The sequence below is a fragment of the Emiliania huxleyi genome, assembly GCF_000372725.1.
Source record: "Emiliania huxleyi CCMP1516 unplaced genomic scaffold EMIHUscaffold_107, whole genome shotgun sequence".
NCBI lineage: Eukaryota > Haptophyta > Isochrysidales > Noelaerhabdaceae > Emiliania > Emiliania huxleyi.
This window is the reverse complement of record NW_005201984.1, coordinates 416,874-432,624: the sequence shown is the minus strand read 5'-3', so window position 1 is coordinate 432,624 and position 15,751 is coordinate 416,874. Positions and strand designations below refer to the sequence as shown.

Genomic DNA, 15,751 nt, shown 5'->3' with positions numbered 1-15,751 from the left:
GTCACAGCTGAGCTCACACACACTTCCGAAGACGAACATGCAACAGAAATGATTTCGCTCCACACGGCCCGTGGAAAAAGCGTGATCAACGGCAGCCGCGGGCCGCCGGCTGGAGGTGGAGTCTTCGGGGAGCAGAGAGCCCGCCCCCCAGCGCCACCCTATGTATCTCGCGAGTCGTGTGCCCCCCATCGGAGGAGGACTTGAGTCTGAGTCTCCCGTGAGCAACAATCATCAGTTCGCGAGTGAGTGCCTAACTAAGCGCAATCTGTTGATTCCACCCAAACAAATCACACCCAGAACGTGTACATTGAGAGAGCGTAAGGCACTCCAGGCCTAGGTCCTGTTTTTGCTTTTCTCCAGTAAGCACTGGTACTACATTAAAAATCCAGCGCAGTACAAATGGGGGACCGTTCCCCCGGGCCGACGGATCTTGTCATCGGCATTGGAGGACGCACGTCGGCGGGGGCTCCAACGCGCTGGGGCTGGTGACCCCGCTGGCCCTTTTCGCTAACCCTGCCCATATCCGCATTGCCGCTTCTCACTCGCCCACTTCTCCCTCCCGCGTCAGTGACCCGAGCGCAAGATGGAGACTCCAGCCCATGCGCCGCGTAAGGATGCGGTGTTGCACACGCTTTCAAAGGCCTGGGACAGCGGCACTGAGTCAGCGAGCGGAATCATGCAGGGAGCAAAGCACCACCTGCTCGAGGAGCCCATGCGCGATGCCATCAGGCAGGCCATGGCGCCGCACATGACCTACGCCGAGCAGGTGGAGGAGGTGCGGAAGAGCAACCGCAAGCAGGTCAAGGCTATCGCGCGGGAGGTGTCGATGCAGTTCAACAAGGAGGGCTACCATCTCAAGCCGCTGGAGGAGGTGTGCGACGAGTTTGGCTGCGAGTCGACAAAGACCGGCCTCACGTCCAGCCAAGTGACGCGCAACCTCAAAAAATTTGGAGCCAACGAGCTGGGCACCGACAAGCCGACGCCCTTTTGGGTCATCTACTGCCGCCAGCTCTACCAACCGCTGATTCTGATCCTCTTTACCCTGTTCATCCTCACCGTGCTAAACATTCAGCGCGATATTGCATCCCATGGCCACCCGAAGATCAAGAACTGTGTTAAGATCACCGTTGTGACGACCGTGATCCTCGTCGTCACCATCCTCAATGCGCGTGGGCAGTACAATACCGCCAATGCGCTCGCCGAGCTGCTCAAGGAGGGAGCTCAGATGACGACGGTGCGCCGCGACGGCAAGGAGTGTCAGATCGAGGTGCCCGACATCGTCCCTGGCGACGTCATTATTATGCGTTCGGGCGATACCGTCCCGGCTGACGCGCGGGTGGTCATGTCGGAGGACTTGCAGACCGTCGAGAAGACCCTGACGGGCGAGCCGCACGAGAAGACGAAGAAGCTCGAAGCAGCGGACGACCCGACCGCCTCCTTCCACGACAACCTCGTCTACTCCTCCACCGCTGTCGTCGGCGGCAAAGGAGAGGCCGTCGTCATCCGCACGGGCCTCGAGACCGAGATCGGCAAGATCGCGGCGCGGCTCAAGGGCCAAGATTCTGGTAGGTCGCAGCTGCAGAAGCTCATGGACACGATCGGCGGCGTCATCATTTGTATCTCGGTCATCCTCATCATCATGATGACCTGGTACGAGGTGACCGTCAACTACTGCACCAAGGACAAGTACCCGGGCGGCCTCTCCACCTGCCCGATGGACGAGATGATCGACGCGCTGTTCTCGGCGCTCTCCATCGGGACCATCATGCTACCGACGACGCTGCTTCTCATGGTGACCACGTCGCTCACCCGCGGCGCCCTGATCCTGGCAAAGATCAACGCTCGCGTGACGAAGGTCACCGCCGTCGAGACCCTCGGCTCCTGCACCGTCATCTGCTCCGACAAGACTGGCACCCTCACGGAGGGCGAGATGACGGCAACCGAGATGGCCACCGTCATCAACGTCAAGGGCAAGTGCCAAGTCAACTGCTGGGACTTCAGGCCGACCCGCGGCTTCGACCCGCGCGGAGGTGTCTTTGTGCTGGCGGAAGGAGCATCGACCGTCGGCGGGGCGGCATCGCGCAAGACGGCGGCCAGCCTGCGCGTGTCGGCGGCTGCGTCTCGCATGAGCACCGGGCCTGCTGGCGGAGGCAACGGCTGCGAGAAGGCAGCCGACGTGCACTGCGCGCTCCTCTCCGCTTACCTCAACTGCGACGGCGCCGCTTTCGAGCTGGACGACGAGGGTGACGTGGGCAAGGACGTGCCCCAAAAGTGGAAGGGGGTTGGAAATATGACCGAGAAGGCGCTCGTTGTCGCGGCAGCCAAGGGGCAGATCTACGATCCGAACAAGAAGGGGCTGCCCGAGGCCAAGTTCCCGGCCATGCGCGACAAGTACCCCTCTGTCCACCACCTCGGCGTCCCTTTTACCAGCTCTCGCAAGATGATGGGCACTGTCCACGAGCTCAGGTGAGTGTGTGTGTGTGTGTGTGTGAGAGAGAGAGAGGACCGGCGGCACGCAACATAAGGAGAGGTTGGAGAGCACTCCCACATGCGAGTTAGCCTCTCACTCCCTGCTCTACCGCACTGTCCCAGTGGCAAGGGCGAGGGCTTCTATGCCAGCGGGATGGTGATCGTCCCTGGTGCCACGCACATGGCCATCCTCAAGGGCGCACCGGACCGGCTGATGCCGTACGTGCACGCAGTGCCGACTTGCCCGGAGAAGAATGAGATGGGCGACGCACGCACGCTCAAAATTACGAGCGGCGCGAAGAACGAGACGCCCGACGCCCAGTCCCTTTTCAAGCAGGCCAACAAGGACTTTGCCGACAAGGCGCTTCGCGTCATCCTCGTCGCGATGCGCCCGCTGACCGCCGCCGAGGCGGAGGCGCTCGGCAAGATGGAGGACGGCGACGAGCGGCTCACCTACCTGCTCGAGGGCAACACGACCTACCCGCTCACCTTCACCGCAATGATGGGCCTCAAGGACCCGCCGCGCGACGGCGTCAAGGAGTCCGTCGAGCTCGTGCAGAAGGCGGGCGTGTCGGTGGTGATGATTACCGGCGACCAGAAGGCGACTGCGATGGCCATCTCGCGCAACATCTCGATCATCAGCGGCGACGCATCCGACTCGCAGGCCCTCGCCAAGACCAGGGAGTGCGCGGACCTGCACCGCGACCCGAAGCAGCCCACCGAATCGCCCGTCCTCGGCACGCCCGAAAAGGGCAAGCCGATCACTAGCATCGAGCTCGCCGAGCTGGCACGCATGAGCGAGATGGTGGGCCAGACTGTCACGTGGGCGCGTGCCCAGCCGACCGACAAGGTGGCTATTGTCGAGACGCTGCAGCGCCAGGGCCACGTCGCGGCCATGACTGGGGACGGCGTGAACGACGCCGCCGCGCTCAAGATCGCCGACATCGGTACTGCTATGGGCATCGCGGGCACGAGCGTCGCCAAGGGCGCCGCCGATGTCGTCCTGATGGATGACAACTTCACGACCATCGTCGCCGCCGTGCAGGAGGGCCGTAAGATCTTTGGTAACTTGCAAAAGTACCTGCTCTTCTACCTCGGCGTGAAGGCGGCAGAGGGATTCATGTTTTCCACGTGCACCTTCTGCGGGCTGCCAAAGCCCATCAACAACCTGCCAGCGCTCTTTGCCAAGAACTTCACGCACGACATCCCGTCCCTATCGATCGCGTGGGAAGAGGGCGAGTCTTATCAGATGAAGATTCCGCCGCGCAAGAAGGCGGTAGGCTTCGTCATCTCAGACTTGGCCTTCTACTTGCGCTTCCTTCCCTTCCTGGCCTACTACCAGCTGCTCGTGCCGGGAGCCTTCTGGTTCGTCTATCACAGCCACATGGTGCGCGACGCAGAGCGAGGGGCTGTGCCCAGCCCCAGCCCAGCTGACGTCGTCCCTGCCTGTAGGGAACCCTGTCCAGCGGGACGCACCTCGAGGAATCGGACTCGTTTAAGACCGTCTTTGCGGGTGGCGACATCCCCTGCTTGCGCGCGCGCGGAGAGGATGGCCTGCCGGAGGAGCGGGCTTTCTACTGCAAGTGCCCGAAGGCCTTCGCCTTCGGCGAGGATGGCTTTGGCTTCTCCATCCCGGGCGTCGAACAGTGGGGGTCGGCAGCCGACATCTCGGAGTTTGGGTACGTGCCCGAGGACAACGCCGCCTACGACTTGGCGGACGTCGGCCACTACGACTTTGAGTACCGCGGCACGACGGGCAACCTCTACCCCAAGGAGGACAACTTCGAGGGCAAGAGCTGGTCTTACGAGGGCGACCCTGCAAGCGGTGTGACCTTCACGTACGGCGGCGTGGAGGTGCTGAAGCCGTGCACAGAGCAGGACGAGGGGCAGCTCGAGTATTGCTGGACGGGCGAGGACAAGCCGACGATGTCCCCATACTTCTCTTGCGAGGGATTCGGCGTGAAGCGCTCCAACGCGGCGGGCTTCATGCTCTTTGTCTTTGTCGAGCTCTTCCGGCTTCTGGGCGTTCGCGGTGAGGCGCCATTCTGGGTTGAGCCGCGCGATGGTCCCGACGGCCCCGGACAGCGCAACGGCGTCTTCTACATGCTGTGGGTCCCGTGCATGAGCATCACCGTTTTCCTCATCTTTGTGCCAGGCTTCAACGTCATCTGCGACATGATCGCTCTCCCAGGCACGATCTTCTTCGGCATCATTCTGTGGGCATGCTTTGCTCTCAGCATCGAGGAGACCTTCAAGTGCATCCTGCGCGGCATCCGCGATCGCCAGCAGGCCATTGACATCCCGCACGCGCTGTTGGCTGGCAAGGGGCTGGTACCCCCATGGGCCACTCGCTCCGAGGTGAAGGCCTTCATGGATAAGAACTCCGGCAAGGGCATGTGGTGAGGGGCCTGAAAGCAGAAAGGTGAGCGACGTCGCCGGCTGGTGACGGCGAAACAAATCGGCTCGAGGTCGAGCGCGTGGCGCGGCCGTGCCGCTGCCCGTGCGCCGTGCCCCGACGGCCGCCGTGGGGGCGGTGGGCCCCCGTCTTCTCAGACTTTACCGCCTCACCTCTCGCGCGCTCTGTGTTACCTCTGCGAGCGAAACGAGACTCTCTCTTAATATACGGCTCAGCGCTCAGTAGTTCAGGCGATCTTTTAAGAGGTGTGGCGGGAGGTAACGTCTAGTTCTATTCCACGCCAGACTCCCGAGTCAGGAAGCTCTCGAATGCATCGAGCAGCGAGCCGTCAGAGGGACGTCGGAAAGGCGACGGCGGCAGCGCTTCGGCTCGCAAGCCGACCCGGACCAAGTCCTCCTCGCTAAATTCCCACCACGTCGCCATCAGCCGGAGCAGCTCCGGCCTCGCCGCCTCGTTCTCAACGAAGTTGACGATCCACTGCCGTGCGGTGCACTTCTCCACCGTGTGGCGCGACAGTTGCTGCTCCGCCCTCTCGGCGCGCTGCCGCAGCAGGGCGAGCTCGTGCACTTGCGCGTTGAAATCCAACGACAGCTGCGCAGCCTGCCGCTCCGCCTGCGCGCGTGTCGCTCCCGCCGCCCGCGCCGCCGCCTCCGCCTGCGCAAGCCTCCCTTCAGCGCCCTCGGCGCGCGATCGCTCTCGCCGCAGCTCGTCATCGTGCGCAGCCCGTAGTGCCGCCACCTCCTCCTGCAGCGCGGTGCTGCGCGCGCGGTGGTGCTCGCACTTTGCCATCCACTCGGCGCGTAGCTGACGCTCCTGGTCCACGCCGCCGCCTCCGCCGTACCCGCCTCCATACCCGCCTCCGCCGTCGAGATCTAGTGCCTCCTCGCGCCGAGCCAGCGCGTCCTGCGCCGCGCCGAGCGCCTCCTCGAGACTGGCCGTCGCCTGCGCCGCGCGCCTGCGTTCCGCGCTCACCGCTGAAGCGACGGCGCGCCGCTCACGCGCCGCGAGCCGCTCGAGCTCCGCCTCAAGCTCTTCGACGCTGCGCCGCAGCTCCTCCTCGGCGCTCGCGACGCGGCGGCGCGAGGCCTCGGCGTCCGCCTCGGCGGCGCGAATCTCTGAGCCCAGCGCGAGAGTCGCCGCGATGCCCGCGTCTGCCTCAGCGTCGAGGGCGGCGCGCACAGCCGAGAGCTGCTCGACGCTGCTCTCGTCCGACGGCTCTGCGCTCTCGGCATCCGGTGACTTTGGCGGCTTTGACGCACCGGTGTCGGGCGCCTCGGTCACGGTTCGCTCGCCCGGCGGAAGCATTAGCTGCTGCGACAGCAAGCCGACGTGCGACTCGAGCAGAGACTTTTCGCCTTCGAGCGCGGCCTTCTGCTCGCGGAGGGATCTGACCTCGTCGACCAAGTCGGCGATGGAGAAGCTGGGAGTGGGCATGGCATGCTCGAGCGCCTTGTTGGCGGCTTTGTTGGCCGCCGCGTGCGCAGACGCGAGGAGGGAGGCGGCCTTCATATCGGCTCGGGCGTCAGGCACGTGAGTGAAAGCCTGACGCCAAAAGGCCTGAAAAGAATTATTTTTAAGAGGCGGCTGGTGCGCTTCTTAGCTCCCCGGCCCTGGATGTGCGGTTGCTGGCTGCACTCCAAGTGCTCCAAGTGCTCCCCGCAGCCGCTCCAAGGCCACGACTCACATGCTCGAGCTCGGAGATGTGCTGACACACAGTCCACACAGTCCGGCGCATCCCACAAATAAGGTCAAAGCGGTGTCTGCGCACTCATTACGACAGAACATTACCATCTATACTTGTCTCGTTGCACTCACGTTTTGCTACATCGATGTCGATCAGTGCAACGCGAAAGCCATCGTGGACATGGTAGATAGAGTGGACCTGGCCGACCTGGCCCCGCCCCCCTCCCCTCCCCCGCCGACGCCCCTCCCGCTCACTTGAGCCAAGAGACGCCGAAGCGGCGCACGTGCGTCGGGAGGACGGCCGCGTCGCGTACGTAGCACTCGAGCGCGCGCGGCGACAGCCGGAGCACCAGCGCCGGGCTGTCGAGCGACAGCGCGCTCGTCCCGGCCGCGGCCGCGCGCGCGGCGACGGCCGACGGCGCGGCGCCGGCGGGGGAGCGCCGGTCGGCCGCGACGAGGCCGAGGGCGAGGAGGTGCTCGAAGGCCTTGGTCAGGGGAGGGAGCGGCAGCCCGTACTGCGCCGCCGCCTCTGGCGCGTCGGCGAGGAACTGGTGGTACTCGCGGAGCACGGCGCGCAGCGTGTGCGGCGGCGGCGCGTCCGTGTCGAGACGGCGCTGGAGGCAGAGGAGGAGGAGGAGCTCGACGACGGAGAGCTCGGGGAGCAGCGCCTCCGCCACCGGGAGAGGGAGCTCTCGGGCGAGCGCCGCCTCGACGCCGTCGGCGGTCGGCAGCGGCGCCGCGGGGCTGAGGGCGGCGAGGTGGAGCTTGAGGCCGGCGAGGAGGGTGCGCGGGGTGAGGCCGTGCCAGAGGAGCCGCTCGAGGGTGGGCGAGGCCTCGAGGGCGGCGCACAGCTCGTCGACCGCACTCGCCCACGCGCCGTGGAAGGGGCGCACGAGGCGGCCGTCGACGCTCTTCGCCTCGGCGGGGACGGGCTCGCTCAGCGCGCGGCGGAGGAGGGAGGTCGCGTCGGCGACGGTCGGGAGGTAGGAGAGGGCGAGCTGCCGGCCCGAGAAGCGCGAGCGGACCCGCTTCTCGAGCAGGTCGAGCGCGTCGACGCGCGAGGTGAGCCCGATGACGGCCATCTGCGCGTCGTCCGTCTGGCAGAGGTCAAAGAGCGAGTAGAGGAGGGTTTGCTTTGGGCGGAGCGCAAAGTCCTCGAAGTTGTGCAGCACAAAGCACACCGGCTGCGCCTGCCCCTCCCGTTGCCCCTCGCCCTGCGAGCCGGGCCGCGAGCGCCGCAGCAAGTGCAGCATGTGCCTCAGCCCGTCGGCGAACGAGCCGAACCTCCTCATGTGGATCTGCGCCGTCAGGTTGAGCTGCGCGGCGATGCCCATCAGGGTGGACACCTCGTCCGTCATCAGCACCGCGGACACGTCGACGACGAGGAAGTCCGCGCCCGCGGCGCCGCTCTTGCCGCGCAGCTCCGCCAGCGTCTCGCACAGCACGCGGTGCTTGCCGGCGCCGCGAGGCCCGAGCAGCAGCGCCGTCGAGTTCTCGAGGCCGCCCGCGGTGCGCAGCAGGATCTCGCGCAAGTCGTCGCGCGCCGCGGCGTGCAAGTGCGAGAGGAGGCCCGACTCGGCGGCGGGCGCGAGGAGCCGCGCGTACGCGCCTCGCCGCGCCGCTCGCAGCAGCGGCGCCACCTGCTCTGGCTCGAGTGGGAAGCCGTCCTCGTCGCGCAGCGGCGCCGCCGTCGGAACAGAGGCAGTCGGAGGGGCGTCGGCGGCGTCGGCGGCGCTGCCGGAGACCGCGGAGCGAGGGCGCGCCCCCGGCGACCAGGCCGAAGGAGCCCGCACCGCCGCGGAGGCCGCCTCGCTGATCGCCTCCCGTAGCTCCGCCTCCTCCACCTCCATCGACGCCGGCGTAGGAGGGGGGCTGCTCGAACCGGCGCCTCCCGCTCCGCGTCCCGCCCGCGCCGACCTGCCGCCGGCCGGGCTTCGGGCCCCCTTCCCCGCGGCGCGAGGCGGGCTCTGCCACTGGGGAGCCGCCGCCGCCTCTGTGGCCGCCTCCGCCGCCGCCTCCGCCGCCGCCTCCGCCGCCGCCTCCGCCGCCGCGCCGCATGCCGCCACCTCGTCGACCGTCGGGCGGCGCGGCAGCTGCGCTCGCCCCCGCTGTGCCGCGGCCTGCTTCCGCGACGCATTACTGGCCGGCGCTGCGGACGCGGACGGGGTCGCCTCCGGCTGCGAGCGACTGCCTCCCGTCCAGTCGCTCGCTCTGCCGAGAAGGAAGCCGTCGCCGACTCCGAGCCGCTGCACGGCGGTGCGGACGCGGCCGGTGCTGCGCTCCACGGCGATCGGCGCGGCGGCCTTGGTCGCCGTCTCCCTCTCCTCCGCCGCCTTGGCCCCCGCCTTGGCCCCCGCCTTGCCCCCCGCCTTGCCCTTGGCCTCGCCTCCCGCCTTGCCTCCCTTCTTGGCACTCGCGGGCCCTCCCGAGGCCGCCGCACGCACCTTCTTGGCCGGAGGCAGCGCGGCGTCCGTGCTGGCAGGCGAGATCATTGGCTCCGGCGACGCAGCCCGCTTTGCCGCCGCCTTCTTCCCCACCGCCGCCGGCTTTCTCGGCGGCTCTGCCGCGGCGGCCTGCGTGGCCGCCTGCCGAAACGCATCAAAGTCCTGCCTGCCGCCGCCAAAGGCGGCCTCGAGCACGGTCATCCGCCGTTTGATCTCGTCCTGCGAGCGGTGCGCCTGCTTTGCCTTGAAGTAATCCACAAGCTCCTCAAACTCTTCGGCCGAGAGCTCATCAGTTGCGAGGCTGCTGCTAGAGATGAGGAGGAGAGCCTCGCCGAGGAGCTGATCGTCCGCAGCAACCCACTGAGGCTTCCAGGCCGCGCCGTCGGGCAGCGGCACCGCCTGCTGCTGGCTTCCGAGGCTCTTGCGCAGAAGCGAGGCAGCGAGGCGCATCCTCCTCGCGCCTGGCGCCTTTTTCTCGCGCGGGAGAAAAGAAGAAAAGCGGCAAGCGATGCCGGTTTGGGCCCGGTTTTTGCGGGCGCCGACCGCCAGGCTCCGTGCCCCACCTACCTACCTATTCCCAGGCCGCGCAGCGAAGCGAAAAAATATCCGTTAGCCCTCTGTGCATAGGCTCCCAGCGCCCGCCGCGCCGGCTTGTACCGCGGGCGCCGCCGCCGCACCCGTCTCGGCTGGCGTCCCGGCCGCAGGCGACTCGTCTGGCATGGCCCCGTTCGCGGCTAAACGCGCCGTCTCCCGCGCGAGCGAAGCGGTTTCGCTGCTGCTCTGCTGCAGCCTCGAGTCGCGGTGCGGCCTCCGCACTCTCGGCGTTCGCCTCTCGCCCTGCTGCAGCATCCGTTCCCATCTCTGGCTGCCGTTCGCCGAGCGCCTCCTCAAAGCATGCGAGAATCTCGTCGCTCTGAAGGTCAGCCTCGAGCACGTCGTCGGCAGCGCGGATGCTCGCCCGGCCGGTCGGCCCTCGAGACCTCGCAGTGGCGGCCGCCTCTGACAGCGGCGGCAGCCTCCCAAGCTGGCCACGCATCATGCTGCGCTTCGCGGCAATCGCGTAACGGGAGGCTCGCTGGGTTTTTGTGGCTTTTTGGACGGCTTTTTTGGATTCTCCCGCCCTCCAACCCCTCTCTTGGGTTTTTTCTTTCTTTCTTTCGATAATAGGTAAATTATCCCTCGAGGATTTAATAAAGACACTCGGTCTGAGACCCACAAGCACAGCAGAGAGGACTGGCCCGTGCTGGCACGAACACATAATAAGAAGGCGGCAATGGCCGAGCGCGTCCTCACGTCAGCCGGTTACCCGCACTGCTCAGACTCTCGCGCCACCGCTCGACGGGACGCTCCCCGGGTGCAGCGGCCGGCTGCCAACGCACCGGCCCTTGTCCGCGGGAGGGTCGTCGTGCACGGGCGGCAGGGGCGACGGGGGCGTGTGGCGGCTCCAGTCGCCGGTGGACCAGCGGTGGCGCTGCAGCTCTGCCGCCGCCTGCGCCACGGCCGGACTGCTCGCCACCTCCACGGCCGAGTAGCCAAACCACCGCTCCTCGCGCAGGGAGTGCTGCATGAGCTGCGCGAGGAGCTCCTTGTCCTGAAAGTACTCCGAGTAGTTTGCCGGCTTGCTGTTTGCGTGCAGCAGCGCGCCCTCCGAGGCGCTGCCCCGGTAGCGGCTGCACTTGAGCACATACGGCCACCACGCGTCGAGCTGCTCGATGCGGATGAGCGCGTGGAGCGGCATCTCCCGCGTGTGCACGTGGCTGCCGAGCAGGCCGTCCGCCTGGCTGATCACGTGCACGTCGCGGAAGCGGCCCGCGACCACCTCGCCCACGAAGGCTCGCCACCGCCGCTCGGGCGGCAGCCCGCACACCCACTTGAACGGCTCGTAGATGCAGCGCTCGATGACGACCTTGTCGTGGTAGGCCGACGCGAGCCGCCGCAGAGGGTGGCGGATCAGAGCAAATCTCCAGCGGCGGCGGAGCTCGGCGCTGCTCTCGCACCGCCGGGTCTCAACGACGCGCAAAGGCCGCGTGCCGTCGGCGCCGGGAGGGCCAGTCAGGGTGACCTTGCTGCCCAGGTAGGGAAAGGCCTGCGAGAAGTTGCCGTTGCCGTCCTGGTGGAGCGCATCCCAGGCCTTGAGCGACGTCGATCCAACCTTTGCTTGTATTTGTGAGGCATAGTCGGCGGCCGTGGGGCAGTACCAGTGGCCGGGAACGAGCAATCCCATCGGCAGCGGCGGAGCGCGCGGCGTCGTGACGCTGTGACTGCTGGAAGGCTGGGATGAGCCACCGGAACGCCACCAAGCTGTGACTGCCGCCACCATGAGAGGCTTCTACGAGGGGTGGGTGGGTGGCCTTCGTGGCGGTGAGTTGGCGCCGGGCGTTTTTGTCGTTTCTCTCTCTCTCCTTCCTTCGGCGCGCGTCTTCGAGGCACAGCTCTCGTCGTTGCCACAGCATGTCGTTCCTCGCACCGTGCCCACGCGACGGCACCAGCTGACCTAGATCGCGCTCCCCGACGGCTGCCGCGTGCCTTACGGGCGGCTTACGGCGCGCTCAACAAGTCATCCGAGGGCGGACTGCTGTTACGCTCGACGAGTGCGACGCCGCTCGAGCAGCTCGAGGGGTTCAAACGCGAGGCGACCATCGTCTCCGCCGAGCTCGACGACGAGAGGCGGCCGTTATTATCTCCTTGACCTGGTCACGGGGGGGTTTCCCGATGGGTGGCCGGGTGAGGGCCAGGGTTGCGGGAGGCGCGCGGCGGGGTCGGGCGGAATATGGCTTCGAGCCCGGCCCGACCGCCGCCACCGGGGGCCGCCGCGCCGTAGAGCGGCCCCTCGGTCTCCCTACCGGCGATGCACGCGGCCGCGCTTGGAGGCGCTCGCTGCTCGGCCGCGCGGGGCTGGTTGACTCGCCCGCTGGGAAGGTGGTGCACGGGGTTTGCGGCGGGGCCCCCATCGTCACCGGGGCGGCGCGCGGGCAGTCCGCGCGCCGCCGCCGCCGAGGTGGTTGTTGAGATTTGCTGTGCTTGTGCTCGTGCTGGGCTCCACGGGTTGCGGGCTCTGGGCTCGCGATCGCTCCCTCCGCTTGAATACCTCGATCCCCTCGCGGAGGAGTTCGATTTGGTCTTGCAATCGTGCCTTCGTGCGAGCTCGGCGCGGTGCGACCGCTCGAGCTCGGCGCGGCTCGCCCGTCCCTTGGGCGTGTAGGCTGCGCCATGGATGTCAACGTAGAGTCCTTCCGCGTCCACCTCACTCCCCGCAGTCCGCTGCGGAGGGCTCGCTGAGCCGCGGCGTGGCTCGTGCTTGTGCACCCCGACCAACGCCGGGGGCTTCCGTGTGTCGAGAGCACGGCCGCCGGTCACAACGCCCGTCCGGATGCCGTCGCCCAGGGCATGCGGAGTCAGGGGCGGCTGGCTCTGCAGCCACAACTGTCTCGCTCAGGGGCGCCCTCGTCGGGCGCGCCGTACAACTCCGGCTCCCGAGCGCGCGGCGAGCACGAGGAAGAGCATGCGCATGGGCCAAAATCCGTTACGACTTCCTATCTAGAGAGCGAATTTCTTTTTCTGGCGCTAACCCTAACCCAAAGAACTCGGAGCATTCACCAAGAGCTCGCGTCAACGGACCGCTGGTTCCTCTATTCCGACCCGAAGCGGCCCGTTCTTAGGAGCTGCACAACGGCTTGAACTCTCTGATCCTAACCCTAACCCTAACCCTAACCCTAAACCTCGGCTGTGGGTCAGGCTGTGCTGTATAAGGCGCGCGAGGCTGGGTGCTTTGTTACCTTGCTTGTGTCTCCCGTGGCCGAAGGGTTGGTTGGTTCTCGAGGGTTGGTTGGGTGGTGTGGGTGGGTCGGTCGGTGTGGGTGGGTTTCCTCGCATCATCAGCCGGGCCGTGAGGTGGGTGGGGTGGGTGGGTGGTTCCAAGCCTCAGCCGGGCCGTGAGGTGGGTGAGTGGGTGGGTGGCTCAAGAAGCTCGTGCACGTGAACGGATGTGTAGAGGCACGTGGATTGAGAAAAATGCAACCCCGGGGTCGGGCCCTGGATCGAGGTTCAGAGCGCGAACACTGGGGGGTCCCTGCGGCATGGGGGGCTGAAGATACGTGCCACTCCTTCCGGGTTACCGGCCCTTGGATCCTCCTCACCGTTACTAGTGCTGTGGCTGCCCATTTTGTGCAGCAAGGCTCAACGCTCGGGCGTTGACCGCACCGCGTACCCTCCCCACTCCCGCCTCTCGTTTGTGTCACACCACGCGGAACGCATCTCCATCGCTTCGGTGAAGGGGGTGAACCGCGCCATCCTCGATCGCCGTGCAAAGCTCGCTTCCGAGCTCTCACGCCGCGCGTAGGGCCCTTAGGGGCCTAGAGAACACAACCCCTCTTCTTCCAGAAAGAAAGAAAGAAAACAGACAACCCAAGGGAGGGATGGGAGGACGGCACGCCGCCACCACACAGGGATTTTAAGGAGAGGTGTGTGGTGCGCTAGCCGTCGCCCACCCTAGGGAGTCTTCCAAAAAAGAAAGAAAGAAAACACACAACCCAAGGGAGGGATGGGAGAACGGCACGCCGCCACCACACAGGGATTTTAAGGAGAGGAGTGTGGTGCGCTAGCCGTCGCCCACCCTGGGGAGTCTGCCTCTTCGTATCTCTTTTCGCAGTCTCTCGCCGCTTCTCGCTGCAACCTTCATGCCACCTCGCGGCCGTCCCACTCTCGTCGGTCTCTCCCTTGTCACTTCCTCCTCTGTCGCGTCGTTCTCTTCTGCCTCGTCCTGCGACGCCGCCGCCTGCCGGTCCCTTGTTCTCGCGGCTTCTTTCGCCTTGCGCAACTCCAGGGAGTCTTCCAGTTACGAAAAATAACCGCAGCAAATTTCTTTTTCTGGCGCACGATCGGCCCGTGGACTGCATGGAACAGTGCCTCGCCTACCTGCGCACGCTGACTTCAGAGAGTCTGGCTGAGGCCCCGCACGCGGAGCTGCTGGCGGTGGGTTCCGTTCTGTTCCGGTCGCATGTGCTGCGCGAGGCGTTTGGGACCGACGACGTGCTCGAGCACCTCAAGAGCCAGTCCGAGTACAAGGAGCTGCTGCGGAAGCTCGAGAAGCTTAGCAAGAAGATCAACGACGTCCACGAGGGGCACGTGCGAAAGGCCAAATTTGCCGGCATCAACACGCAGCGATCCCAGTCGTGGATGGCCATTCAGGCAGGTGAGCCGGCGACAGCGCTGCTCGATACGCCAGGGAGCACTCCCGCCGCGCTGCCAGCGGCGCCACCCGCAACCGCACCCTCCGACGCGCCCGTGGCCGCCCGTGCGCCGTTGCCTGCGGCTGCGGCTGCTCCCGCGCCGCAAGTCGACATCGACGCTGTGCGCCGCGCCGCCTCGCTCCCTCCCGGCTCCTTCCAGCAGAGCTGCAACATCTGCGGGAGCGCGCTCGCCGGAGGCCACCACTTTTACCACCAGCTCTGCGTCGGGTGCGGGGACCTCAACTTTGCAAAGCGGAACGCGCTTGCGCCGATGAGCGGGAAGGTGGCGGTGGTGACCGGAGGCCGCGTGCGGATCGGTGCGCAGTGCGGCGCCGCTCCCTGGCGGGCGGGGCCCAGTCCCCTCAGCCCAGTGGCGTTCCGACGTAGGCTTCCACATCGTCCTCAAGCTCCTGCGGTGCGGCTGCCACGTGCTCACGACCACGCGATACCCGGCGGACGCGGCGGCGCGGTACGGTCGCGAGCCCGACTTTGAGGAGTGGAGGGGGCGGCTCGAGGTGGTCGGGCCGCTCGACTTGTGCGACCTCGGCGTGACGGAGCGCTTCTGCGACGCGCTGCACGCCCGCTTCGAGCGGATCGACGTGTTGATCAACAACGCGGCGCAGACGCTCACGCGCGCGCCCGAGTGGTTCGAGGCGATGGACCGTCTCGAGGAAGGCGCGGCGCGGGACTTGCCGCCCGCCTCGCGCCAGCTGCTGCTAGAGTCCGCCTCCTCCGCGCCGGGCAAGCTGCTGACGGCGGCTTCTTCGGCAGAGGCGCGCGGGGAGGGCCGCGATGCCGCCGCCGAGGGAGGCAATGCCCCCGTCCAGGAGGGTCCACTCGGCGAGGGGTGCGGGTTGGTGAGCGCGGGCAGGGACGGCGGGCGCGCCAGACAGCTCGCGTCGAGCCGGCTGGCGTCTGTCGGGAGCGTGCACGCGAGTGGCGGCGGCTTGGGGCAGCACTTCCCGCCCGACCGGCTGGACGAGTCGATGCAGCCGCTCGACCTCTCCCCCATCAACTCGTGGTCGCGCAAGCTCGGCCAGATCGGGACGTCGGAGATGCTGCACACGGTCGCCGCAAATGCCGTCGCGCCCTTCATCCTCTGCTCGCGGCTGCGCGGGCTGCTCGCTCCGCCCGACGCCGCCTCGGGGTGGGGGCACATCGTCAACGTGAACGCGCTCGAGGGCAAATTCTCAGTGACAAAGAAGCAGTCGTCGCACCCGCACACCAACATGGCCAAGGCGGCGCTCAACATGCTGACCTGCACGGCCGCCATCGACTTGGCGCAGGCGCGCGTGCTCATCAACTCGGTCGACACCGGCTGGGTGACGGACATGGCGCCGGGCGGTGTCGGCGTGCTCGCTTCCATCCACGAGACGCAGGTGGCGCCGCCGCTCGACGAGGTGGACGGCGCGGCGCGCGTGCTCGACCCCGTCTTCTCGCACATCAACGACCCCACGGGGTGGCGCCAGCGCGGCAAGCTGTGGAAGGACTACCGGATAGTGAGATGGTAG

The 15,751-nt window shown here is 66.9% G+C and overlaps 4 protein-coding genes across 4 annotated transcripts; 2 read left to right on the top strand and 2 right to left on the bottom strand.

The window, feature by feature from the left end:
- Positions 1 to 583: 583 nt before the first annotated feature.
- EMIHUDRAFT_108684 (hypothetical protein) lies at positions 584 to 4,872 on the top strand (the record flags this gene model as incomplete). The annotated part of the gene is made up of 4 exons (XM_005792573.1): positions 584 to 2,466; positions 2,593 to 3,319; positions 3,515 to 3,856; positions 3,922 to 4,872. 4 exons carry the CDS (start codon positions 584 to 586, stop codon positions 4,870 to 4,872), a joined length of 3,903 nt encoding a protein of 1,300 aa, XP_005792630.1.
- A 232-nt stretch (positions 4,873 to 5,104) lies between these two features.
- Positions 5,105 to 6,388, bottom strand: EMIHUDRAFT_361178 (hypothetical protein). Its single transcript, XM_005792572.1, has one exon. It carries the CDS (start codon positions 6,317 to 6,319, stop codon positions 5,156 to 5,158), a length of 1,164 nt encoding a protein of 387 aa, XP_005792629.1. The 5' UTR covers positions 6,320 to 6,388; the 3' UTR covers positions 5,105 to 5,155.
- A 431-nt stretch (positions 6,389 to 6,819) lies between these two features.
- EMIHUDRAFT_223086 (hypothetical protein) lies at positions 6,820 to 8,418 on the bottom strand (the record flags this gene model as incomplete). The annotated part of the gene is made up of 2 exons (XM_005792571.1): positions 6,820 to 6,928; positions 7,085 to 8,418. 2 exons carry the CDS (start codon positions 8,416 to 8,418, stop codon positions 6,820 to 6,822), a joined length of 1,443 nt encoding a protein of 480 aa, XP_005792628.1.
- A 5,769-nt stretch (positions 8,419 to 14,187) lies between these two features.
- EMIHUDRAFT_69843 (hypothetical protein) lies at positions 14,188 to 15,751 on the top strand (the record flags this gene model as incomplete). Its single annotated transcript, XM_005792570.1, has 3 exons — positions 14,188 to 14,557; positions 14,628 to 15,097; positions 15,197 to 15,751. 3 exons carry the CDS (start codon positions 14,188 to 14,190, stop codon positions 15,749 to 15,751), a joined length of 1,395 nt encoding a protein of 464 aa, XP_005792627.1.